This window comes from Mustela nigripes, chromosome 13 (assembly GCF_022355385.1).
Source record: "Mustela nigripes isolate SB6536 chromosome 13, MUSNIG.SB6536, whole genome shotgun sequence".
Classification (NCBI taxonomy): Eukaryota; Metazoa; Chordata; class Mammalia; order Carnivora; family Mustelidae; genus Mustela; species Mustela nigripes.
The window spans coordinates 34,729,035-34,756,917 of NC_081569.1; the positions used below are offsets into that span (position 1 = coordinate 34,729,035).

The 27,883-nt window shown below is 36.4% G+C and overlaps 1 protein-coding gene across 1 annotated transcript in view; it reads left to right on the plus strand.

Moving 5' to 3' along the window:
* The window catches only part of UNC13C (unc-13 homolog C), a 559,224-nt gene that overhangs the window by 326,102 nt on the left and 205,239 nt on the right, over window positions 1-27,883 (plus strand). The window contains exon 17 of the mRNA XM_059371954.1: window positions 19,369-19,502. Coding sequence (XP_059227937.1) covers window positions 19,369-19,502 — 134 coding nt within the window. The remainder of the gene's footprint in view (window positions 1-19,368; window positions 19,503-27,883) is intronic.

Genomic DNA, 27,883 nt, shown 5'->3' on the forward strand with positions numbered 1-27,883 from the left:
TCCTATTTGAGAATTTGTTCCACTTCCTATGATTGTTTTCTTTTCTTTTCTTTTTTTTTTTTTTTGCAAATTTTAGCTCACCTATTATACCATAGGCCATTTGAAGGAAGGATTTGCATCTGATTCATCTCTGAGAATTCCTTTCTTCCCCTTCCCCTGCCTATACACAGTGCCTCATAGTTGTTATGGGCTCAATAAATATTGGTAGAATGAATGAATTCAAAATAAATATTTAAAAGTTTGCAGAGAGAAAATGCGAATGATTGAACAAATTATAGCTATTTTGGCTAGAGCAATTGAGGAACCAAATTTTAATTTTATTTAAATTGAAATAGCCTCATTTGGTGTGGCTTTCACATTGCAAAACACAGCTCTGGAACTTAGAGCAACCATTGATATTCACACTGTTCACAACACTTCATTTGGGTCAAGGCTGGGGTTCACTAGGCTAAGATCCCCTGGATTGTGCAAATGTAGGGCCAACTTTTAAGTTTACACTTAAGGCTTGTCTCACCTTAGTACTAAACATGCATTTCAATGACTATTAACAAGAGTTTCTTACCATGGACATATTGTCTTATATTGTCAAAACCCCATTAAGTCACAGATGGCACTGGGGCACCATTAACTTGAAACTTTGATTACTTGAAACTCATTATTCAAGAACGGTATCATCTGTAAAATAGATTATTCACAGGTCTGAGAAATGCCCTTTCTGCTGTTGTGGGAATCAAGATATGTTGGCTTTTACCCTGCCCCTGTCCCTTGGTAGCTTCTTCACTCTCAGATCTTCTTTATATAATCACATCAAATGTAATCTCTTCTGTAAACTGATACTTGGTGCTTTGTGTATTTATTTCTCCCGACAAAATTAGATCTGAACAATGGGTAAGCAGTGTTACCTAAACAAGTTATTTAACTTTCCCAAGCCTCAATTCCTCTCCCAGCACCTGCCCTCAAAATATGATCATGCTAATAACTGATTCATATTATTTTCTTAAAAATTCTTTAATGACTGATTGCTGTGTCCTTGGTATTTGCATTCAATATAGCTAATTCTTGTAGCAAGATGGTCTGGATTTTCCTTATGCAAAATAGATCTAGGTCAATAATTACATAAGCAATTGCAATAAATGCCTATCATGACTGCACAACTCCTGTTTTAGAATCTGAAACAGAGCAGGCGAACAGGGGCATTTGTTAAACAGTACTTTTTAATATTATTCTATTAGTATCAAGACTGAGAGTCCAGAGAACAAATGAATTACCATAGCATCACAGTGCTTAACAGCTGCAGATTTATTTCACGATAGTTTGTTGATTAAAAAGCAAAAACATGGGGCGCCTGGGTGGCTCAGTGGGTTAAGCCGCTGCCTTAGGCTCAGGTCAGGATCTCAGGGTCCTGGGATCGAGTCCCGCATCGGGCTCTCTGCTCAACAGGGAGCCTGCTTCCCTCTCTCTCTTACTCTGCCTGTCTCTCCATCTGCTTGTGGTCTCTGTCTGTCAAATAAATAAATAAAATCTTAAAAAAAAAATAAAAAATAAAAGCAAGCAAAAACATAACTCGAATCCTCTCTTCCATTTGCCATTAGAATCATCTCCTTCATGAAATAATGATTTGCTCAGATAGGCCTTGTAAGGCCCTACCAGAGCTACAAATGAAGAATAAATGAGTTTTGTCTAATCACAAGTGATAAAGTTATAAACCATTGTGTTTTTACATCCGCAAGTAAATAGCATAAATAGACTGTGTGGGTTAAAGGATTGTTAACCAAAGAAAAGTTGAATTGTGAATATTGGTGTCTACCAGCTGAATAGTAGGATATCACCTTTTTATTTCATTTTAATGTTGGTAGTTTAGAACTGCAATAATTTGGGGCAAGGTTAATATGGCGATTTTTCCTCCCTTGACAGAAATAATGACTTTTCTGAACCCCTGTCCTTTCTTTACTTGCTTATTGCAATCCAGCGTAACAGCCACTTTTACAATTAAATTGGTAATTGACTATTTGGATCACTGTTCCCTATGCAACAGTAAATTCATAAGTAATGATTCAGGAATTAATAAGAAGCCACATAATTTTAAAAACGCACCACCAATTTTATGTTTACCCAATGAATTGATAAATCCAGAAGGAAATACTAGATGGGTGCCATCAGCTGTAAAATTAAAGATAGGATATGAAGAAAGTTTAGCATCCTTTTGGTTATTTGCAGACGAGTTACCTAGTTTGAAAGATACTTAGATTTCCCTTTTCTATTTTTTGTTTATGAACATTTCACTGATTGATTTATCCACTACTGGGTGGACCCTCAGATCAATCAACTTGCATGCCTAAAAGGAGAGATAAAGAGGTGTACCAAAAGGATGTTAGGACGTCTATTCTCTTCTAGCTATGTAACTTAACATTTTCTGCTATTTTTAAGAAAAATGAGCTTTGGCTTTATTGGAATCTCTGATTAGTCAGAGATCCTCAGCATTGACTATATACTCTCCTTGTGTTTTTAAGGGTGATAAGAAATAATAAACAACATTTGTTTTCTTACAAACTCATTGCTTGTACCGAATATCATGGTTGAGTTTTTCTATGCCATTATTACTGGTGTATTCTGGCGCTGTTATAAAGCTAACACTTGACATTTCTATAAACTTAGTATTTATTTAGTGCTTTCATTAACTTTGCTTATCTCCTTCCATGCACAGATGGGGAAAAAAAAAAAAAAACAGTAGGAGATGCAAGTCAACTGATATCCTATCTTTTTACTGACCCCATTTAGCATGGCTAATAAACATTGAGAAATAATCAACTTTAGAGAAGCAACACCCCAGCGACTGTCTGTTTTTGCTAAGTCTGACATAAATTTTGGAAATTTGAATTACCCTCAAGCAATTAAGTTCACGACATATAATCAATAAATTCCTTTTAAGGAAATAGGGGCATTTAGACCTATAGATAAAGCTGGCTTACTTGCATTAAGCTCAGAGAAAAAAATAGCACTTGAAATCTTTAAGACTCCTTGCAACTCTGTAACTCTGGGAGCAGTCTGACAGTTTACATTATATCCTGACAACATCTGCAGTTACCTGCGTGCTAATTCTCCTCGAATTACCCCTGCCTGCATCTTGACTTTCAGCCTACGTTTCACAAAATAGGAATTGGGTATTTTCTAGTTGATCATTCTGATCTCTAAACTGACATCTTGTCATCTTTTTATTTATAGATTTCAGTTTACAAGCCAAGACTTCAAAGACTATTTACAGCTTCCTGGCTTTCGGTCTATAGTCAGTCTTTTACCTTCATCTCTGGCTAAGGTAGAAGAATCTAAATTTCTCCTGAGAAGCATAAGAAATCTAAAAAAAAAAAAAAAAAAAAAAAAAAAAAAATTAAACCCCACTGATAGTAGCTTTAAAAAGCAAAATATCAATCCTTATTAAAATGTAAATTTTCACTAATCATTAGCATTTTTTTAAATTTGGAGTGATGATCAAGCATTTGCAGGAAGTATATGGAATAGATGTTCTTCTTAGGTCCTGTGAGACCCACACACTGCTCACTCTCCATTCTTGTCATCAACAAGGCATCCTGTTAAGTTCCCAAGTTGCAGAAACATATCCAACTCATTTCAAAACTTTTTGGATGGTCTGAGGCTTATCAGTAGTTCTTAGCTAATCTGTTATGGATAAGACTACCTTATAGAAAGTTTTAATATGACATTTTTAAATTGTAGGTTTGCTTGATGTCTCAGGGTTTACCTATGATTTTTACTACAGCTTTATTCAAAATAAAAGACTCCTGAATAATGATAATATGTCATATTAGTGGAGTTTATCTTACTTATACCGGTTGTCTATTAATATTAGCCTCCTTTTTTTAGGGCCCAGATTACTTTTTTTTTTTTTTAACTGTTAAGAATTTTTTAATTTCATTTGAGAGAAAGAGAGAGAGAGAGTGAACACAATTTGGGGGGCTTGGGAAAGGTGGGCAGAGGAACAATAGACTCCCAGTTGAGCAGGGACCCCTAGGCAGCACTGGATTCCAGGACCAGAGATCATGACCTGAGCCAAAGGCAGACATGTAACTCACTGAGCCACCCAGGCACCCCTCCCCAGATTACTTTTTAAGTTCTTAGTTTGAAAAATGTCCTAAGTAAAAAATAGTAAATGCTTATATTTTAAAAATAATAATACTAAAATGAACACCTGAGTATTTGTAACCCAGATTTAAAAGGCAGCATCTGTTTCCTCAGAAATAACCACTCTAATGAAGCTTATTCTAATGATCCTTTTGCTTTTCATTATAGTTTTACTACATAAAATATTTACTTAAATCAGTTACTATTTAATTTAATTCATTTTTTAATTGATATAAGTGGAACCATGCTGGATATACTCTTTTGTGTCTTGATTTTTTTCCCTCAGCATTATGTTTTTGAAATTGGTATGTGCTGTTGTAGGTCACAGTTTGTTTTAGGCTGGGTCCTCTGGAAACAGATCCTGAAGTGGAGAATTGCATGCAGAAGTGTCCCCAGGGGCACCTGGGTGGCTCAGTGGGTTAAAGCCTCTGCCTTCGGGTCAGGTCATGATCCCAGGGTCCTAGGATCGAGCCCCGCATCCAGCTCTCTGCTCAGCGGAGAGCCAACTTCCCTTCCTCTCTCTCTGCCTGCCTCCCTGCCTACTTGTGATCTCTCTCTGTCAAATAAGTAAATAAAATCTTAAAAAAAAAATGTCTCCATAAGAGTTCTCTGAACAGTGGACTGTGTAATAGAACTTTGTGTAATAGTGAATGTGTTCTGTCTATACTATCTTATATAGTGGCCATTGCCACTAGCCACATACAGCTATTGGATACTTGAATTAATTTAAATATAAATTTAAATTAAATTTAAATTTTTAATTTTAAAATTAAATTTAATTTAAATTAAAAATATAAAATTAAATAAAATATAAAATTAAAAATTATAAAAATATAAATTTAAATCCAGTAGCCAGTGGGCTAGTGTTTTTGACATCTCAGCTCTGGAGAGACCTATCTGTAAGGAAGTGGGAAAGGGAAGATCAGGCAGAGAGGCTGACTTGGGATATATCAGAGCATGCAGCTGATCCTACAGGCAACAGGGGAAAGACTACTCTTTAGAGATGTCCCCCGTTGACGCAAAGCAACTAAGCTTTGTAACACAGCATAAGCTGTGCTTTTATGTCATTAGTATTTTCTCTTAGAAGAGGGAATAATTTAGGTGAATCAGTTCCTTGCCTCAGATTGCCACTCCCAGCGAAGAACACAACTCCGATCCTTTCGCAACCTCTATTACCAGTGGCGAGGGGGCTGTGCTTGGCCCTGAAGAGGGAACTGGAGCAGAGCTCTGCAGTATCTACTACACAGCTGGCCATTCGCTTTCAGTACACTGTGGAAATTCCATCACATAAATAAATCACAATTTATATATTCTACAGATTATAGAGTTGGGTTACTTCCACTTTGGGGAACTGTGCTATGGTGAAAATGTTTCTCTAAGCATTTCTGTATATGTCTCTTGGTGAATGAATGGGAAAGTGTCTCTAGGATATATATGTCTAAGTGACATTATAGAGAGTTAGAATATGTGTATAATTGCCTTCATTTAATAATGTCAATCTGTGTTCTAAAATGGTTGTATATTTTGTAAATTACAACTCTTCATTCAATATCTCAGCTGTGTCAACTGTGAGAGGCTTACTGAGAATATGTGCTCAACCACTCAGCAAGACAAACTTGGGTTTTTAACATTTTCTTCCACCCCACCCCTTGGGTAAGTGTTAAAAATAACTTCTCCTACCCTGCAGTGGTTAGCAGAATTCTGAGACCACTCTCAGTGAATCATGCTCCTATATAATGCTTTCCCTAAAGTGTGGGGGGAAACTTTGACTTGCTTCTAGCCAACAGAAAATGGCAAAAAAAAAAAAAAAAAAAAAAAGAGAGAGAGAGAGAGAGAGAAAAGAAAAAAGAAAATATAAACCTAAAGCAAAGTTTAAACCTGCAATTAGATTATGCTATACAGTAAAGGCAAAGGACTTTTCCTGATTAAGGTCTCTAATCAGTTTGGCTATGATTTAATGAAAAGAGAGATTAAACTAGGTGGGCCTGACTTAATCAGATGACCCCTAAAAAGGACACTTGAACCTTTTCTGAGGTCAGAGAGATGTCCTGACCTTGAAACTTGAAAAATCAAGTTTCTCTCTGTTCCCTAGATACAAGGAAATTAATCCTGCCAGCAACCACATAGACTTGCCTTAGATAAGATCCCATTTCTGGCTAATATCTTGATTACAGCCTGGTGGAGCACTGAGCAAAGTACCCAGTTATGCCAAGCCTGGATGCCTGACCCATAGTAGCTGTGAGACAGTACATGTCTGCAATTTAAAACTGCTAAAGTTGTGGTAATTTGTCACAAAGCAACAGAAAGTAAATACACCCACTTCACAGCAAAGTTTGTTGATTTCGATGACAACATCTTATTTTCTCTATCAATTTCATTTTCATCTCATTGGGTTTTTCATATTTGGAGCAAAAGACTTTATTGTTTTTTTCTTTAAGAGAATTTCTAATCCATTGAAAAGAGACACTGAGTGTACTTCAAATTGTTGCACTATAGTATCCAAGAGTAACTGCTTCCTTTAAAAAACTACATTCCTTTTTTTGAGAGAAATTATTTATTAATTTTAAGGATAAAATATCTAATAACTACTTTCCTGAAACATCTAAGAATAGCTAAGCTTAAGAAGATAAAATGTACAGATTTTCACAGTGCTTCAAGATTCCATTAAGGACAAAAATGGTTTTAGAAGCTAATGACAGAAACAAAAGGAAAATGTGGATGACACTGAAAACATAGCCAGAAAAAGCCTACAGAGAGTTCACATTTTATAAAGAACAATGGCGTTTATATTATTTCAGATCAAACCATCTGCTTAGACAAGCTCAAATATGAGTCATGTTTTATTCTTACTCGTGTAATGTCTATAAAAATGGATGCTCCTGGTACACAAGTGGTTCTTCCTGTCATACTTGGGGTTCTTTGAAAGCAGAGACTAAAAAAAGGAACTTGTCAGTAGTTTGAGACATGACCCCAGAAAGAGAAGTATAATAGGTAGAGAAAATGAGATATGGAAGTCAGAAAAGCAAGGAAGAATACTAGAATGAGCTTCTTGTTTCTGTTGTCACCTAAGCTCTGTTCCTTTGAGAGCCCGCTGGGAAAACCCATAGAGCACACACCTCAGAATTGTTCCAATGAAGGATGGGGAATGTAATGGGTTGAATGGTCTATCCAGATAGTACACCCAGAACCTCAGAATATGACCTTATATTGAGTAAGACTTTTGCAGATCTAGAGATTAGGTAATGTCCTAAATCCAAATACAGATATTTTTACAAGAGACTAGAAAAGAAGACACAGATGCACAGAGAAAAAAAAATGAACACAAGAAATGTAAAGGCAGAGATTGGAGTTCTCCATTCATAGACCAAAGACTCTCAAGGGTTGCCCAGTCATCAAAAGTGAGGAAAGAGACATGGGAGGAATTCAGAGTCTCTAAAAAGAAACCACCTGGCCAGCACTTTGATTTTGGACTTCTCACCTCCAGAACTGTGAAGGAATGCATTTTTGTTTTTAGCTACCAAATTTTTGGTAATTTGTTATGGTAGGACTAGGAAGCTAATACAGGGAAGCTGAGCTGTTGAGCCTTTCACTCTTCTGGGACATACTTGAAGGCAGTCAGAATGGCTGCCTCTGACTTTTTAAGAAACCCCAAGCAGCAAAGCAGAGAGAGGCTGCAGCAAGTGCTTGATGTGGGTGGGACTCAGCCAACATACACGGAATTATTCACCAGAGATGCACTGATGTCAGGTGAGCTGAAGGGATGCGACAGTGTATCCACAAGCAACTACTTCACATCTCCAGCCATGATTTGGAGAACCAAGTCCCTTCCTTGTGAGTCTGCCATCTTAGACTTGGTACTAAAGGCTGTGCTTTTGCATAGCAAATAGTAGAGGAGAAAAGAGCATAGTGGATTAGATACAGACAGTTAGTAGGCTGTAGTACTTCTGCTCCCATTCTACTGGCTAGAACTCAGATTTCCACAACTAACTGCAAAGGAAGCTAGGAAATAGAATTGTTTTGCTTATCTACTGCTATTTAACAAAAGATACCAAATCTCAGTGACTAAAAAAATTGCTCATTAATCCATCCTGCAATTTGGACAGAGCTGATTGGGATGACTTTCCCTCGAGACAGCATTAACCAAAGTGGCTCAACTAGGGCTGAGGGAGTCCACTTTCAAGAGTACTTACACACATGGCTAGAAAGTTGGTAATGACTTTCATGTGCTGAAAGGTTTCCTGGAACTTGACTTTATTTCCAGGTGGACCTCTCCAAAGATTCGTAACATTTGTTGCAAGTGCATATTGCACTCACTCCCAACACCTTACAAAATTCTTATGCTGTTATAGTTTCGAGCTCATGCTTCAGGCTCAGAATCCCTCTACATCATGTCCAGATGGAGATGAAGCTCCTTGGGTCCCATTTCTGAAGGATGGTTCCTCTTCACCTAAATGTTTGGAAACTACAGAGCCTGGTTGTTGGCTTCTCACATGCCCAAGGTATAGTGGTGAGATAGAAATAATATAATTGATACAGATATTTCTGTTCAAAAATAGGAGACACGTGACGCTCACTTGTCCATAAAAATTCAGATATCTAGCTGGGAACATGCTGTCAGTTCTTAATTGCAGCTCAGTCCCGCTGTCTGGGAATTATTCTCCGTGACTCTTGGCTCCATTTGCTGGGTTTGTAGCCTTGCCCTTGGGTCATTTATCCTGCTCCATAAGGAACAGCTCATGGTTACGACTGAGTAGCCTTCTTCAGCTTCCTGCCCATAGATGATTCAAAATCATCTTTTCATTTTGTGCTGACTTAATTTTTTTCTGTCCAAACTGATATAACTTATTTTAAGTATCTGTGGACATTGCATTAGACAAAAATGGCTCTCGTGTTTCTTTTGAGACAGACCTTCTTAATGTGAATGGAAAATCTTGGGCTAAGATTGAACAATGCACTTAAGAATCTTGGAAGTCTTCTGTCTAGTTGAAAGGAACTACAAAGCACAAGAAACTAAGAGATTCTTACAAGTCATTTTCTTCTAGTGGAAAAATTCCAAGAAGAAATTCCTTAAGATTCTTAGAAACTGTACTAGATATATCTTAAATATTCATAAAGCTCTCAGAAAACTTCTTTGGACCTAGACATTTTGACTGTAAAGTCATTCACGTAAGGTGCCTTGGATTTGATGTGTTCCCTGAAGATATTTCGCACATTGAAAGCCATAGCTTCTGGAAAGATTAAGGATGAGAAAGTTTTACTTTGAACCCAGGAAGTACACTTCTGTTTTTGTTTTTGTTCTGTTTTTGTTCTGTTTTGCTTTGTCTAGTTTAGCTCCCCTCTATCTAGCTATATCGTATTCTACATGGCTATAAGAAACCACTTGGCATGTTCATTATTCTGCTAAATCCATCAGCTCACATTCTATTTTCTATTTTCTATATTTATTGTAGATGACAATGTTGACAAATTTTCCCCACTAGATAGTAGGAGTCCTCTTTTACCTGACTTGAAATAATTTTTTCACTGTCTTTCTATTTCTCCCTGACAAGTCCTCTGATATCATTAATTACCTTCTTGAAACCCTTCTAGCTTCTGCCTGCTACCACTCAGTCCCAAATCATTGCCACATGTTTTAATTTTGTGCTACGTTAAGGGTCCACTTTCAGTGTCAAATTCTGTTCTGCTTACCTGTTAAATAAAGAACTACCCTAAAACATAATGGTTTAAGATAGTAATAGTAGCTTACTTTGCTTACATAAATGCAATTTAAGCAGGGCTGAGTGATAACGTCTCCACTCTGTTCTTTGTGGTTTCAGCTGATATGGTTTGACCAGAGAGGAAGTTCCACTTTGGACATGCTTATTCATATGGCTAACAATGTGGTGCTGTCAGTAGGAACTGTGTACCAAATGTGTTGGTTGGTTCTTTTCTTTTTTTAAGATTTTATTTATTTTTTTGACAGAGATCACAGTAGGTAGAAAGGCAGGCAGAGAGAGAGGGGAAGCAGGTTCCCTGCTGAGCAGAGAGCCCAATGCGGGGCTCGATCCCAGGACCCTGAGATGATGACCTGAGCTGAAGGCAGAGGCTTAACCCACTGAGCAACCCAGGTGCCCCTGGTTGGTTCTTTTCCACATGGACCTCTCCACAGGACTACTTGGGCAATTTCAGTTTAGTGGCTGGATTTTAAGAGAGATGGTCCAAGGTCCAAGAGATAGGACTTGGGAATAGCCAGTTTCTTAAAACCTCAGCCTGAAAACTGACATAGGTCACGTCTGTCATATTCTGTTGGTGAAAGTCACCCATATTCAAGGAAAGGAAATAGAAACATACGTTTTAATGGAAAGATTATCAAAGAATTTAGTCTTATTTAATCTTCCACAGTAATGTAGATGTGCACTCAAGGAAAAGGGAAAACTGATTTGGGGAACAGCTATCCACTTTCTGCCACAATTAATTCCAGCCATTTAAAATAGTATCTATGTAACATCTGAGAGGCTCAGTTGGTTAAGCATTGGGCTCTTGATTTCGGCTCAGGTCATGATCTCAGGCTCCTGATATCAAGCCCTGCATCAGGCCTCATGCTCAGCAGGGAGTCTGCTTGAAGATTTCTCTCCCCCTGCCCCTCTCCCCAACTCAGGTATGTGTATTCACCTTTTCTCTCTCAAATAAATCATTAAAAAAATTAAAGCTTAAAATAAAAAATGATTAAAATCAAACAGTACCCATATGTTCAGGGGTATGAAGTTATAGTTAGGGAAGACAAATTAAGTTCTAAATATCTGCTGTACACTGTAGTACCAACAATTAACAACACAGTGTACATTTAAAAATTCATTGAGAGTAGATCTCATGTTAAGCATCTTGTGATAAGTGGGGCAAGGGAAAAAAGCAAAGAGATATAAGGGCATTGGGGGGGAGGTGACAGATAGGTTTATTACCTTGTTTTGGTGATGGTATCATGGATGTATGCATATGTCCAAACTTATCAAACAGTATACATCAAACATATGCAGTTTTTGTCTATTAATTATACCTCAATAAAACTGTTAAAAATAGTAACCATATACTTTTAAATCAACATATCAAGGGCATAATACTTAGGGGTTATGTTTTCTTCTCTGTAAATTTAATTACAGGTATAATTGTAGAAAATATATTAAAAAGAGACTCAGCATGTGGTCAGTTTTTAGGTACAATGTAGACAAGGGACTTCCTATATGCCTCATAATACTTAACATCTGGGAGTTAAAATATTTGGAGAGATCTGATATTTAGGAAGTTTTTCTTTACACTATACTAAAATCTTCTGTATTGAAAATTTTATTCATAGATAACTAGTTTTCTTCTTGACCACACAAGACAGATCTAATTTATCTTTTATTCTCTTCCTATATGACAGTCTATCATGTATTTGAAGTCCACTATCAGGCTACTCCTGAGTTTGGTCTAAGCGCTGCTAGTTCTTTTAAAGGTGTAGTATCTTCAATGGAAAATAAATGCCAGCTACCTGTGACCGGTTGCGTTTTTCCTTTTGGATGTAAGTTTAATTTATATAAAGAGAAAAGGACAAAAACTATTAGTTTACCCACTGGAATCATTTTATATTTAAGGTCTGCTCTTTTGCATCTCTCTTGGGATTCAGATAAGAGAATTATCCGTTAGGTAGACCATATATCATATGCCATTAAATTAATTAAAGGCAAGTATTCACCTGTTACATTAATAAATGTCCTCTTATTGAAGATTTTCTGTTGTGCCCGAGTTTTCGCATCTGAGAGACCACCAAGGAGCCAAGCACGACGCAATCACACAAGGGTTTATTTGGCAAGCTTAAGCTTGCCCAAGTATACCCGACACAGTGGAGTAGGGACTTGGACCTTGAGCCAGATTACAGTCAGAGTTTTTAAAAGCAGAGTAGGGGTGGACTCAGTGGTGGGTGAGGACAAAGGGGGTGTTCAGAAGGGCTATCAGGGTCAAGAAGACTGTCAGGATATTGAAGGCCTGGTTACTATCAAGCCAAGGCCGTTTTTCCCTTTAATGAGGCACTAGGATAAAGACAATTGGGAGTTTCCTGGTGGAATGTCACATTCTTGTATCAAGCGTCCTTGTTAGTGAGATTTGGGTTTAGATGAAATTTAACTTTATTTACTTTTCCTTCTACCTCAGCCTCCTTCAGTTTTGTTTATGGAAAGGATGGTGACATTAGGGCTTAAGGAACTGTTATTTGTCTCTGGAAATTGGGCTAGACTCAAGGTGGGTACAGCCTTGTTTTTCTTGGCCTCCACATTTCTACCAATATACTTGCTCAAATTATCAGAAACAGGATTGGCTATATAATAATCCTATTTTAATAGAAGAAATCTGAAGTTGAAAAATGAAATCCTGTTCCAAATTGTACACATTCTTGTTAAGCTGCGAACAAAATACAAGTTTCTGATTTTATGTTCAATTATTACTTTTTCAATTATACCATGCTGTTAAGTAATTTGTATATTTAAATCTAAATTCAGAGTTATGACACTTTATGGTTGTGTATAGATAGCTTACCCAGGTACAGTCTATTCAAATTCAAGGAACCATTAAATGCTGTTAAAAGCCACTGAGAGTAAATACCCAGTAGTGAAAAAAAAAAAAGCCACTGAGAATGTCCAAACACTTTGAAATGTAGTTTTGGCAATTTAAATGTCAAGATACATTGGATTTACTGAAGCTGAAAGGACCTAGTAAATATTTTGCTAGAGTAAAAGTGAATTATTCTAATATATGCATTTTTTTCTAACTCTATTTGCATAGTTTTAATTTTCAGTACTTAGTCCTATTTAAGGCCACTAGTTGCTCAATTTTTATTCTCAGTTAGCAACATCTATTAAGTTATTTGAGTAGAACAGTAATTTCCCAATGACTATTAATTTAAAAAAGTAATGTTTTACAGAGGGATCTAGCATAGGAGTTTATCAGTGCTTGGCCATATAAATATCCAGAAAGCTATTCCATTTCCTCTTAAAATTAGGGAACTGCATGTAGTTGGAAATTTCTCAGATGTAAAGTGAAACAAGCCTTTTGTTATACTGACAAAATGCAAATTCCAGCAAATCTATGACAGATACTAGTTTTTAGGAGGAACAATAGCACTCTTCTTCCTTAAAAAACAAACAAAAACCTTCTTTTACCTGATTTAATTATAGTCTGACTCTTCTTGTGAACATGAGGATTTCAGAAGAGCAGAGCTGTATGTGTTAAGTCCAGATTCCCAAGCCATACCTCCATCTAAGCTGATTTTGTGTCTGCAACAGAGGCTTTAAAGTCAAATGTATTTCTCATAAGCAACCGGGTGATTCTGATGTACACCTATGGACCCAGACTTGGAAAAACACTGCTCAGTGGCTGCTTTGAATATAGTCTCAAATTTCACTCCTTAGTATATGTTTCTTTGAGATTCTCATTGTTGCAATACACATTGCCATAGGCACTTTTGCTATGAATTTTAAAACCCAGTTAAAGAACAGTACTTGCATTAAAGAACAATAGTGGAAAAAAACTTTTGAAGCAGGTAGATGAAAGGTCATGAACTTGTAAATGGTCTAAGTAAGTGGTGAGTGGAACTTTGCCAGAAGCAAAAAAGAAAAAAAACAATAGTAGGAGATGTTGATACCACCTTCAAAAGGATGTTCCATTTATTTATATATATATATATGGAGATTTAGGTCATCAATTAAATTTATTAATGTTCCCATTTACAGTGGCTCTCAAACTTTTTAATTAAGGGAGTTGTCATAAACTCTGTTAATCAGCCTTAATTTGTTCCTTTATGAGTTAGCAAACAAAATCCAACTCTGTTTTCTATTCAACCTGAATAATTTTTAACTTGAGGAGAATGGAGGGTAGAACAAAGGACATTCCCTTGAGAACATGAAATTTTCAAGGTCTGGGTGTTCTGACTTTTAGGACGTTATGTGACCTTAGATGGACCACTTTAAACTAGGTCAGCCTTTGTTTTCTCTTCTGTAGAACACAGGAATTACCATAATTATTTGTAGCCTTTTCAGCACTATAAGGTGATTACAGAACAAAGAAAAGAGGTATAGTGATGTGAGGGGCAGGGTGTCTATGAGCTCTTGGCCAAAGTTGAAAAGATGTGAGATAAAAAAAGATTTGCATTTCCTTGTGCCTTTGTGTTTCTCTTCTTCCTTCCTCTGGACCAAAATAAATATTTGTTCCAGCACTTCAACCATTCAAGTCAAACATTTAAATCTCTTTCTCTTTTCCTATTTTTACTATACCTCAGTAGCAAATCCAATGCCCTTGACTTCTAAATCCAGAAGAGCCATGATTATCCTGAGTAGTGACACTGTAAGTTCAAGGCCCCACTCTCAACAAAGCTCCCAACCTAACTGGCGGTGCCCCCATGGGTTCCAGGGACACCGTGGGTCCAGTTCAGGGTCTCTGCCATTCCTTGTGGAGACTGTTTCAAATCTTTACTATTTATTCCTCCTCTTCTCTCAGGATAGAAATTCTTAGCTATTCTTTCTCACCATGAACAAGACTTACCTGCAAGACTATCTTCTGACTGGAAGAAGTCATGTTTTTCAGTTGTTTGAGGCTAGTTCTTCCACATACACTCTGGATCCTGTCTTTCCCATTTCAGCTCACTCCCCCACCTATATCTCTCATTCATAATATTGTATTATTTTCCTTATTTGTATTTTTCTCCAAGGTCTTTCCTCTGGTCATATATTCTCCCTCTCTCGGAGTAATCTTATTTACTCCATAATTTCAGCTACCACATACACCCTGGAATTCTTCTGGCTACGTCAGCAGTCTAGGATGTTACTTGAAAATCCTGACGTATCTACCCAGGGGCCTTCTGGGTAGTCCCACTTGATTTTTCCCTCTCTCTCTTCCTTTTTACCACTTAGGCAATGAATTTGGTCAGCTTCGCTTAATAACCATTTCATAAATATTTTCATGAGTCTATCAGTTTTCCTCATTAACTATTTCATTAGTTTAACTTCAATTAAACTTCCTGCTACTGACAACTCATTTAAAACAAAATGTAATTAAACAAAATGTAACAAAATGTAATTAAACAGTTCCATGTTTGACATCTTCTACTGGTCTTCCTCAAGTAGGGTTTAAATGTTAATTCCTTGGGGCGCCTGGGTGGCTCAGTGGGTTAAGCCCCTGCCTTCGGCTCAGGTCATGGTCTCAGGGTCCTGAGAGTGAGCCCTGCATGGGGCTCCCTGCTGCGCAGGGAGCCTTCTTCTCCACCCCCTACCCCTGCTCCGCCTACCTGCCTCTCTGCCTGCTTGTGATCTCTGTCAAATAAATAAAATCTTTAAAATATAAAATATAAAATAAATAAAATAAAATAATAAATAAATAAATAAATGGATAAATAAATGTTAATTCCTTGACCTGACACACAGGTCCTAAAGGATTTGACCATTGTAACTATCTTTGTAGTCTTTTGTTTCCCCAAGTAAGTTCAGAGGAAGGTCATTCTGAGAGAAGTTGTGCAAGAATGAGATATGGGGAAGAGGAGGGGGTGGAGGGTTTTGTCAAGTTCAAATACACTTGAGGAACTAATGCTCCATTTTTAGCTCTCAGAGTAGTAGTTTTCGAACTAGTCTGAGTTAGTAACACAAGCAATTCTAGGAACTTTATTATATATGCAAATTTTCAGGCCTCACCTTGGATCTGCTGAGTCAACAACTCTGGGGTGAGGACAGCCCGTCTGTGATTGAGCAAGCTTTTCTAACAGTGCTGCTGAATGCTAAAGTTGGAGAACCACCATCTTAGAGAATCACAGGGCACAGTAGCATGTTACTCCAAAAATCCAGAAAACATTGATTTAACTTTGTTTTAAGCAAGCATTTTCTCACTTGCTTTGAGCATGGTCTATGTGTGTGTGTGTATAAATAATGCTGATATCCACTAGAACCAATAATAGAGAAAGACAGTCTGTCAAAAGGCTAATATCCTTGTATCCTAACATTGCTAGTAATTCTGCAATTATGTATCTGTCATGTACTTGTGCATTTCAGTATCACCTTACTTTACTAAATATCTTCCCCCAACCCTTGTGTAGCCAACTCCTTAGAGGAGGGGTTTCAAAATTATATACTTATTAAGCAAATACATGGAATGCCCCATATTTTATAACCAATTTGATATGTTGTGTAAGCCCCACATTAACATGAAGATGGTATCTGTTATTTTGATACTTTTTTCCTCACATGTAATGGTTCTTTCTATATGGAAATCTATCTTCATATTTTCTCATTTGACATATTATATTGTATATCTTTTCAGCCTGTCTGGTAAAGCTTTTCTGTATTGAAATATCCTTTATAAACATGACCATTAGAAACTTTCTTTGACTGATTCTACACTCTGGCAACTTTTCCACATCATGAATTTTCTTCTCTTATACTCTCACAGCTTTTCTCATCCCTTTTACTTAATAGTCCATTAAGAAAATAAGGTTTAGTCACTGTAATTCTAATGGTCATAATCAAAATCAATCTACTAAGTTATAGTTTTATGAACTAACTATATTCCCATTTTTTCCCTTGGCATTAATGGGTTTATCATTATATATTATATGGAGTATATATAAGATACATTTTTCTTAGGATAAATATTAATTTTCAAGGGTTTCAGTAAATATTAATGCACTTATTACTAGCTTCCTAAATTTCTATTACCATTGTCTTATTTTTTCTGACCATAAGATCAAATGCCATGATAGACCTCTAGGATATTAATAAAGTGTTGCTTAGGAAAAAATTAATCTTTAAGAAATCTGGTAAATATTTCAACATACAGGATTGCATCCCATCCTTTTAAATATGCAGGCTGTTAAAGTACACTATTAAATTAGGGATAGCTTGATTTATTTTAATGTTATGGGATATGTAAAAACTTAATGATTCAACATCCATATTGGTTTATTCTGGGGCAACATACAGAATTTGATGAAAAAATGGTACCATCTATAATACTCTAATGTCATAAAAAGTATAATGAGAGTAGGATTTGTGACAGCTACGTCATTTTGAAATTAATACATATTCAACTACTTTATTGTCTCCTTCTTTCTTTATTACTCTTTGCAGAATTACAATAAGTAATTGTGATGTTAGACATGTTATCTAGAGTCATTTGCTTTCATTTAATCATATTACTTGAAATAACCTAGACATATAGTTTGGCTGTATACATATCAGGACGATTAATGACAGTATTAATCAAGGTCAGATGCCTTTGTGAAACAAATGCTATGGCCATCAGAACTAATTTTATTTACAACCTTTATAATCTACCAGGTTCCCTTGATTTTTAAATTCATAGAGGAAGAACTCTATTGAACTTAATCTAATGAGTAAATAATTACATTATTGTGATAATAATAAAATCTTATTCATCAAAGAAAGATAAATTTAAAAAGAAACTATAACTTGGAAGTAGGCAAAGCTGAATATTTGCAAGCCTGTATTGCTGCCTAATTTTCTTCTTGAAGATCTTCCAATGTGCCTTGATGTACCTTAGGAATTGAAAGAGGAAGCCTGCCAAGAAGTTTCAAGTGGTTCTCCAGGACCACAGATACAAGGTTCATAAAAACCTTTTGAGAGTACTTATAGTTCATTCTGGCAATCTGAAGTAATTTGTGCCAGTCACTGATTTTTGGACTAATGTAGCTCTCCAACATTTAATATCTGTTGCATTTTGAGCATAAAGGTAAGTCAGCAGCACATAGAAGCACCTTAGGAAAATACATGTCCCTAAAGATATATTGTATTTTCCTAAAGGTACATTATAGTGTATGGAGGTCTTTACTAGTAAGTGGATTCAACATATCTTAGCTTAAGTGAGAAGAGTAATGTGGTGCTGACTCACTCAGGTCGGGTTACGTGTCTTAGGCAGCCATTCAGCAGAGAACAGCTGATCTTTGGATGAGACATAATTGGAAATGGCAATAGTTTGGGCCCCAAAAATCTAATCCACCTTTTCTACCAGAGAACCCATGAATTTCCTGAGCCACAAATTGAAGTTTTCAGATATCCTGGACCTATAAGCTTGTAAATCATTTGGCAAAAATAATTACAGAGGGGGGAGCCACATGCTTCCTACTTATTTGTATACCTGAGTGAAAATTGGCTCTGCCTTTATCTTTTTTGCCTCATTATTTAAGTAAGTAGATGTAAATGTAAATGTAAGTAATGTAATTTTTTTTAAAGATTTTATTTATTTATTTGACAGACACACACAGAGAGAGATCACAAGTAGGCAGAGAGGCAGGCAGAGAGAGAGAGGAGGAAACAGGCTCCCTGCTGAGCAGAGAGCCCAATGCAGGACTCGATCCCAGGACCCTGGGATCAGGACCTGAGCCGAAGGCAGAGGCTTTAACCCACTGAGCCACCCGGGCACCCCAAGTAATGTAATTTTAAGTAAGTTGTAAGTAATGTAAGTAAATGTAAAAGAAGTTCTCTAAGAAGATTACCCACCAAAGAAAACAATTGTATGTGTTGAGTATGATGTTGATATGTGAAACATACAAGATTGTTACTGTACTCTGTTCATCTCATTATAAACTTAGATCATCCAGCGAAACACTCTGAGAGGTGAGAGCTGGAGAATTCAGTAAGCATGATAAATCAAGGATTCAAATATGATTTAAATATGCACACACACACAAGAAAGATACATAACTTTTAGTTGACGAGGCACATTTGTGGGTGGAAGTAGAGTGGTCCATGCCATTCAGAGAACACTTATATACTGTAGAATTTAATGGTACTGGCTTTGTAACCAGGCAGCCCTGAGTTCTGCACACTTACCACCAATGTGACTGTGGACAAAATATTTAGAAAGGATATATTATACACACACACACACACACACACACACACACACACACACACCCCTTTGAACACACAGAATTCAAAATCTCTCCTTGGAAGAAGCCACTTTAAAGGGATGATTTTTACAATAATAATGAACTGCAATTTAGAAAGTACGACCTCCAATTCAAAACTAAAGATGTAGAAATGCAAGCCTGGCCTGGCTGTTGTGACTGTATCCTATGGGAAACCTGAATTTAATAGTTTTGGCTCACATAACCTAAGAATTTGTCCAGAGCCACTTTTTCTCTAATCCTTCCATTTGACAGTGACAAACTAAACTCATATCATTTACTCTTTTCTTTTACATGTTGTGTGACCTTGTGAGCAGAGTAAGAAACAGGACATTCCTCGGGAAGATCAAGGACCGACCACCAAGAATTTGGATTTTTGGCCCCAGCTGATTACACTGATGGTCACTATTATTGATGAGGATAAAACTGCGTACACACCTGTCCTAAATCAGTAAGTACCTTGTCTTGGAAATGAATGGATTTAATTTCACTGAAGTTATGAAAACATAAAATATGGGAAGATGGTTTGTATTCATGATTTATACTATCATTGGAAAATTTTGTTTTCCAAAATTGTTTTCCAAAATTAAGCTATATAAAGCAGGATATTTGTATGTTTAGCAGTAAATATCAATTTGGTGATATGATGAGTTTTTAGTTCAAGCCCCATCGAGTGAGATTCTTTGGATATAGAGACAAAGAGTTCCCAAAATTTATTTTTATTTGATGTAGAAAAGTTTCTTCATTTGTTCCCTTCTTAATTACCTCCTTGTCTCAAAAAGAACAGCAACAACAACAAAACCCACAAAACTATCCCATCGCACTTCCCCTAAAGCTAAAATGTTGAAAAGTTGGTAGTAAACATATTTCATTGTGACTTTGTAATAATAAAGATTTGTCAAAAGAACACCTGCTTTCAAAGTCGTTCTGTCCCATGGATGTATTACAGTGTGTAACAGAATAAGTCCATTTTCTCAAGTAACAGTGTTAAGCCTATGCCCCCCTGCATAGAATTTGCAAATTATGAGCAGAGAGACAAGCAGATGACTTGAAATTCATGGTCATTGTAGAATAACAGATTCTAGAAGAGTCTAAAATTATTAATTTATCAAAATGTCACTTGCTATGAGAACTTGGACAAATTATCTAATTACCGTGAGTCTCAGTTTCCTCATATATTATTAGATAATATCGAAGTTCCAGTCCTAAACAGGCAACCTCAGTGTTGCCTGTTTAGGATTTATCGTATTGCCTACATGTCGATGGCTATATAGCAAAAGCAAAATAACAGCTCAGTCTACAAAACTAGGCACTTGCAATGTGATTAATGGAGAGGATGTCCTGACTTACTGGTAAGACCTGAAATGCTCTGGGCAGCAAGGATAGCAATAGACAAACCATGAAGTAGAACATGAAATAGATTCAGACTTATTATAGAGAACTTGTTTTATTGTTTCTCTATAATGGTCAAGGCAGTGTCAAAAAGCTTGTGTTGAATTCAACTGAAATTTCAGGTACAGAAGGAATAAATTTAAGTGTCCCAATTTTCCTCCTTTGCTTGTTCCATAACTGTCGATTTTCACCTGCCCCCAGTTCCTAACTGTGAAGAAACTGATCCTTTTTGATATGCAACCATGATAACGTCATTAGTTTGCCTTTATATGTTCTTCTCCCTTGCCCTGTTAAACTCACCTTTTCTGCCTAAAGACCAGAGTACCTACCTCTCTGACCCTCTATAGAGACTCTGTGGTTTTACTTTCTTCTGATAGGTTAGGACTGTATCTTCTCTTTTCTTTTTTATTTTTTTAAAGTATTTAATGTATGTATGTATGTATGTAGAGGGGGAGAGAAGGAGCATGAATATGGGGAGGGGCAGTAGGAGAGGGAGAGAAAATCTCAAGCAGACTCTGTGCTGAGTGTGCAGAGCCGCACGGGGGGGCACAATCCTATGACCCTGAGATCACAAATGGAGCTGAAGTTAAGACTTGGTTGCTTAACTGACTGAGCCACCCAGGTGCCTTTCTCTTTTAATATATGACATGTCATCCACTCATCTTGGGCAGCTTTATGGAACAAATATGTTTTCTCCTTCATCCTTTGGACCTTCTTTGAGACAGGGTAGATTTCCTGAAGATAGGGAGATCAATACATGTTTTATGCCCTTGATCTGGTATAGGCCATTTGGTAAAATCACTATTGAATGAAAATAGCGATTTTCTCAGAAATGCTAATTAAAAGTTACGTGAAAAAGATTTTCCTTCTAATCAGGGAAATTCTTTACATTTACCAAATACTAGAAATCCAGGTATGACTAGTAAAAGATATATCATAAAATCATGGAATCAAAGTTTCCCAGAATTATTTTTAATCATATACTATGAAATATATACAAAGATTTTATTTGACTTTTTGGAACTATATAAAAAGAAGTGGAGGAAATACATTCAGTTATGGCAAAAATTCAAATTATGACCTAAGTTAAGTCTACTAAGTATAAAAAGAGGCAATGAGACAAGAAAGAGATATCTTTGTTTTGCTTTTTATTTTTGTTTTTAATTTAATGTCAGTGTTTAGAGTCACTTTTTTTTCCTGTGAGCACCTAGCCCTAAAAAAACTTGAATGCCTTCCTGGTATTTGGAATCTATGTTTCATGATCTTATTTGCTCAGATTCTGAGGCTATTTTAAAGACTTATTCAAATTTTATGACAATTTATAATAATTATAGAATGGACACTTGAGAAAAGAGTTTTGTTTTGCTTTTTTAATATTAGTATATATCCAGGCATTTATATTGGTTGAATGAATAAAGAAATTAAAGTAAAGCTTATATGTAGTTAACATCTCTTCTTTCTGTTCCTACTTCATTATTAATAGGTATATAAACAATGAATCTTAGAACACTGAAAGAAAGTTACCAAAAAAAGAAAAAAATAGGTACAATAGAGTATTTGAGCAATATTTATTCACATTTTCAAAATTTATTAAGGAGCTTTCTAGATGCTCATAAAAATTTCACTATTTTATTAAAATTGAAAACCATTAATTATTTTCAGATAGTAAGGTGTGGTTCTCCCTCTCCCTTGTTAACATTTATTGAAGTATAATTCAATACAGTAAAACAGCACATTTGAATTATATAATTTGACTAGTTTTGGCATATATATCTAGTCACAAAACTCTCACCACAATCAAGATAATTAATATATTTGTCACCCTAATAAGTTTCCATGTGCCTTTTGTACTCACTCCAAGCAACCACTAGACTGACTTCTGATACTATAAATTAGTTTAGAAATTTTACCCTTTTATGTAAAAGAATCATATGTACATTTTTTGGGTCTACTTCTTTCCCTTGTCACAACTATTTTGAGATTCAAACAGGTTGTTGTGTGTAGCAATACTTTGTATTATTTAATTTTTTATACTTTTTATTTCTGAGTAATATTCCACTCTAAGATATACCCCCAAATGTTCCTCCATTCCTCTTTTAGGATTAGGGTAAAAAATTGTTTTTTTTTTTGCCCCCAGGTTAGGTTGCTATGAATATTTGTTTACAAGTTTCTGCATAGACATATTCTTTCTTTTCTTTTGGGTCACATGGTAGGTACATGATTTGTATTCTTAAAATAGCTGAACTTCTTTCCAAAGTGGTTGTACATTGCCAAAACTCAATATGGTTAGGATTTTTTTTAGTCATTCAGATAGGTGTATAGTGGCATCTTACTTTTTATTTATTTAAAAAAAAATTTTTTTAAAGATTTTATTTATTTATTTGACAGAGAGAGATTACAAGTAGGCAGAGAGGCAGGCAGAGAGAGAGTAAGGGAAGCAGGCTCCCTGCTGAGCAGAGAGCCCGATGTGGGACTCGATCCTGGGACCCTGAGATCATGACCTGAGCCAAAGGCAGTGGCTTAACCCACTGAGCCACCCAGGCGCCCCTTACTCTGGTTTTAATTTGCATTTTCCTAAATACTGATGTTGACCATCATTTCGTAGTTTATTGCAATCTATATATCTTTGATGAAGTATCTGTTCAAAAGCTTTTTACCATTTCCAAATTGGGTGTTTATCATTTTATTATTGAGTTATAATTGTTCTTTATATACACCAAATAAGGGTCTGTTGTCAGATAAAATGTTGCATTGTTTTCTCCTAATTTGTGACTTTTTTCCGTTGTCTTACTAGTATCTTTTGAAGAACTTTTTAAAATTTTTGATGGAGTAGTCCAATTTATTAATTTATAATTTGAGCTTTTTGTGTCCTATTTAAGAAATCTTTGCAACACCCACAAAACAACTTTTAATATCACAGTTTTCTTCTAGATGTCTTACATTGAGATCTATGATTCATTTCAAGTTATATTTTTGTACGTGGTATAATATAGATTTTAAGATTCTTCGGGATTTTCTTTTTCATGCTTATCTTTTTAATTCCACTTGTTAGAAGAATTATCCTTTCTCCATTGAATTAATTTGGCAACTTTGTCAAAAATCAGTTGGCTATACTTGTGAGAGTAACTCTGTTTTCTTTGTTCTATTGATTTATTGATCCATATGTCTATCAGTTTAGTGATGAGGAAATTCTTCGGCTTTTGTTTACCTGGAAAAATTCTTTACCTCTTTTAATTCTGAAGGACAATTTTGCCAGCTAGAGTATTCTTGGTTGGCAGTTATTGTTTTTCCTTTCAGCCTTTTGAATATATCATCTCATTCTCTCCTGGTCTGCAGTTTCCTCTGAAAGTCCACTGATCACCTATGGAAATCTCCTGTGAATAGCAAGTCGTTTTCCTCTTCCTGCTTTTAAGATTCTCTCTTTGCCTTCTATTTTTTCTCTTTGTTGAAGTTCTCACTTTGTTCATGCATTGATCTCATGACCTCAGTGAGCATCTTTACAACCATTATTTTGAGATCTCAATTGGGTAAATCACTTACCTCCGTTTCACTAAAATCAGTTTCTGGTGATGTAACTTGGTTTTTGTTTGTTTGTTACATAGTCCCCTGTTTCTTCATTTTCCTTGATTGTTTTGGTTTCTGCACTTTAGAAAAAACAGCCACCTCTCCCAGTCTTGACAGTGGGTCTCATCAGTCACCCCAGCCTGAGTTCCAGGTTGTCTCTCAAGCATTTATGATTATCCAGGCCACAGGGTTTTTTGTTTTGTTTTGTTTTGTTTTGTTTTGTTTTAGTCTCCCATAGTTGAGCATTTGTCAAGACTTGTCAGTGCCCCCAAAGGGGGATGGGGATAGCAGTCAGCATGTAGATGCAGGCTAATTCGAAGCCAGACCCTGAGGCAACCACTGGAAAAATATGTAGTTAAGCCCCTTCCAGGGAGAAACTTGGAAAATGGACATTTTTGCGTATTCCTTCTGCACTGGGCCCTGGGCGGGGGGGGAATGCTCCTATATGTGTTGAAAAGCTGCTGCTTTGTTTGCTATAGTCCTGTGGGACTCGTGAATGCAAGACCCACTGACTTTCAGATGTAGGTGATGTGGGGTCCCATCCCTTAGAAGCCATAAGTTGGGGCACCAAATGTGCAGACAACCTCCTTTCAGGGAGGTACTTGTAATTTGGTTTTGTTGTTGGAGCAATCCAGAGGGATACTGTCTGTAATTTCTTTTAGCTTCCTTCAAAAGATACATATAGTAAAGTTTCAGTTTTTCTCTCTGAATTATATAGATCAGGACCAATGCGTTGAGTAGGAAACGGACCAGTTTTCAAAGATCTATTTGATATGCAATGATAAAGTATGCTGCTTTTATGTTCTCAAGGTGTGGGATGAACCAGAGCATTATGTCCAAATCATTAAAAAACAAAACAAAACAAAAACAAACAAACAAAAAACCAGAATATTTTATTTGTTGCTTGAGGAGATTGGATTTAAGATACTTTAAACAGGGACCTCTATCTTGTTCTTTCTATTTTGGAGCTAATGCTGTTCAAAGTATTAAAAGCTGTTGATTTGTTTAAACTGTGGCTTCCATTTGCAACAATGTGAATGAACCTTGTGGGTATTATGCTAAGTGAAGTAAGGCAGACTAAGGAAAACAAATAACATTCAATTCCAAGCATAAGAAGAATCTAAAAAAAAAAAAAAAAAGAAGAAGAAACAAAAAGCAGAGTCAGATATAAATACAGAGAATAAACTGGTGTTTGCTGGATAGGAGGGTGATGGAAATGGGCAAAATTGCTGAAGAGAGCAGGAAGCATAAGCTTCTAGTTTCAGATGAAAAAGTCATGGGAATAAAAGGCACAGCAAAGAGAATATAGTCAACAATATTTTAATAGCATTGTATGGTGACAGGTGGTAGCTACACTTGTAAACATAGTATAACATATAGAGATGTTGAATCACTGTGTTGTATGCCTAAAATTACTGTAACATTGTGTGTTACATATAGTAATTATGTGTGTGTAACGTGTGTAAGTACAGTAAAAAATTAATTTTTTAAATTGTCTTTTTAGTGAAGTGACTTCTTTTTGTTTTAAGATGTTATTTATTTATTTATTGGTCCAACAGAGAGAGGGAACATAAGCAGGGGAAATGGCAGGCAGAGGGAGAGGCAGGCTCACTGCTGATCAAGGAGCCCGATGCCAGACTCAGTCCTGGGACCCTAGCATCATGACCTGAGCCAAAGGCAGCTGCTTAACTGACTGAGCCACCCAGGCATCCCTCAAAAACAAAACAAAACCAAAAAAAACCTGTAAACACTAAAATTTAAAATGTCTTACAAAACTGTTTATCATTCTAAAAAATAGAGCATCTGTATAATGCATCCTTATATCCATCACTCACATTCAACAATTACCAAGATTTTGTCATATTTTCCTCATATATACTTTGAGCTTTTTTTTCTTTGCTGAGTTTTCTTGAGCAAAACTCAGACATCGTATCATTTCATCCCTACATGCTTCATTATTCATGTCAAAAACTGATGACTATTTTGTTGCCTATCACAATTAATAACATCGCCGGTAATGCCATGGTATTGTGTTTTCTGTTCCACAGTTAAATACTGCTGTTTTTCCTTAAAAATGCCTTTTTATGTTTGTTTGTTTTTAAAGATTCTGTTCATTTACTTGACAGAGATCACAAGCAGGCAGAGAAGCAGGCAGAGAGGGGAGGAAGCAGGCTCCCTGCTGAGTCAGATGCAGGGCTCCACCCCAGGACCACGAGATCATGACTTGAGCCAAAGGCAGAGGCTTTAACCCACTGGGCCACCCAGGCGCCCCTTACATTTGTTTTAATCAGGATCCAAATAAGGCTCACATCCTACATTTGGCAACTATGTAGCCCAACTCTCTTATTCTATCTCCGGTCCCTTCCCTTTTCTTTTCTCCATGCCATGGACTTCTTATGGAGGCCATGTTCATTGCCCTTTAGAATGTTGTGCTTTCTGGATCACTAATTTTTTGGACCTCTTTTTTATATTTAACTTGTTCCTCCATTTATGATACTCCCCAGATTTGAATATTAACGTTAGAAGCTCTTTCAGGTTCCTTTAGCGATCTTTTTCAAGATACTGAACAGATAATCCTGTGTACTTCCTACTCCTTCATGTCAAGGGTCACATTAAGTCTGGCTGTTTCCCCTGTGGTGATGCTAAGATGAGTCTGTGCTTGCAGCCTGATCCCTGCACTCTAGAATTCTCTGTTGACTTCTCCTCTGATGCTTTTGATTATTTATAATCAGTTCAAAAACCATTTATTCCAATAGGGACTGCAAAATTGTGGTTCTGTAATATTTTTCCTTCAATATTTGTTAGTTAGAATTTTTTCTGTAATGAAGAGCTTCCCTTTATTGACTAGGCTTACTTACTTGATTACCCTGAAATAGAATAAGGACAGGAAAGATAGGGCAAATGCTTAATTTTTTTCTCTTAGCTGAAAGACTTTTATTCCATTTTTTATTTCCTGCTCTATTTACTTTTATCATTTTTCATTAACATTCTCATTTAAATTGAACAAATACATATTGAATACTCAATATATGTCAGGCACTAAGCAAAGTCGGAGACCCAAAGATTTAGTTGGAAAAGAGATATGTACAAAATTAAATATTGGTCTTCAATTGCTCAATCACTGTGTCTGCCACATCACAAGTCATTCTGGAATTCAATTCTTTCCCTCATAGTCCCTTGTTGAGGTAACCTAATGGGGAAAAACTTGGTTTGCTCTCTGGTTTAGACTGAGAAATCCAGAGAATGAGACAGTGGACAAGGAGAATAGACACTGAAAGGTTATAGGTTTGGAGATATGTATAGTAAGTGATCTCACATTAAGAATACATCAGGGATGCCTGGGGGGCTCACTTGGTTAAGTGTCTGCCTTTGGCTCAGGTCATATCCCAGGGTCCTGGGGTTAAGTCCGTCATCTGACTCCTTGCTCAATGAGGAGCCCGCTTCCCCCTCTGCCGCCATTCCCCCTGCTTGTGCTTGCTCTCTCTGACAAATAAATAAGTAAAATCTTTTTAAAAAATTAAGAATACAGGAATATAAGAATTAAGAATAAAAGAATAAATGAATTATAAGCAGAAGATGGGAAATAAACAGCATGGAAGGGGAATGAGGCAGTTGTCAGTCAAAGAAGAAAAAGGCTACCTGGAAGGGAAAGCAGAAATGGTGAGAGTATCAGAGTCATGGTATTGCTGGAGTTCTTGAGTGAGGATTCCATCTATATGGCTGTGTGCTGCACTCCCCTGAGTGCTGTCACCTGTGAAAGCTTCTTGTCCATGGTTCTGTGAAGCCTGACTCTACTGGTCATTGCTCCATCTGTTAAATGGAATTCAGCTTTCCTTGGGTTTCCATATAATATGCAAAGCAGTTTAGTCTTATTTC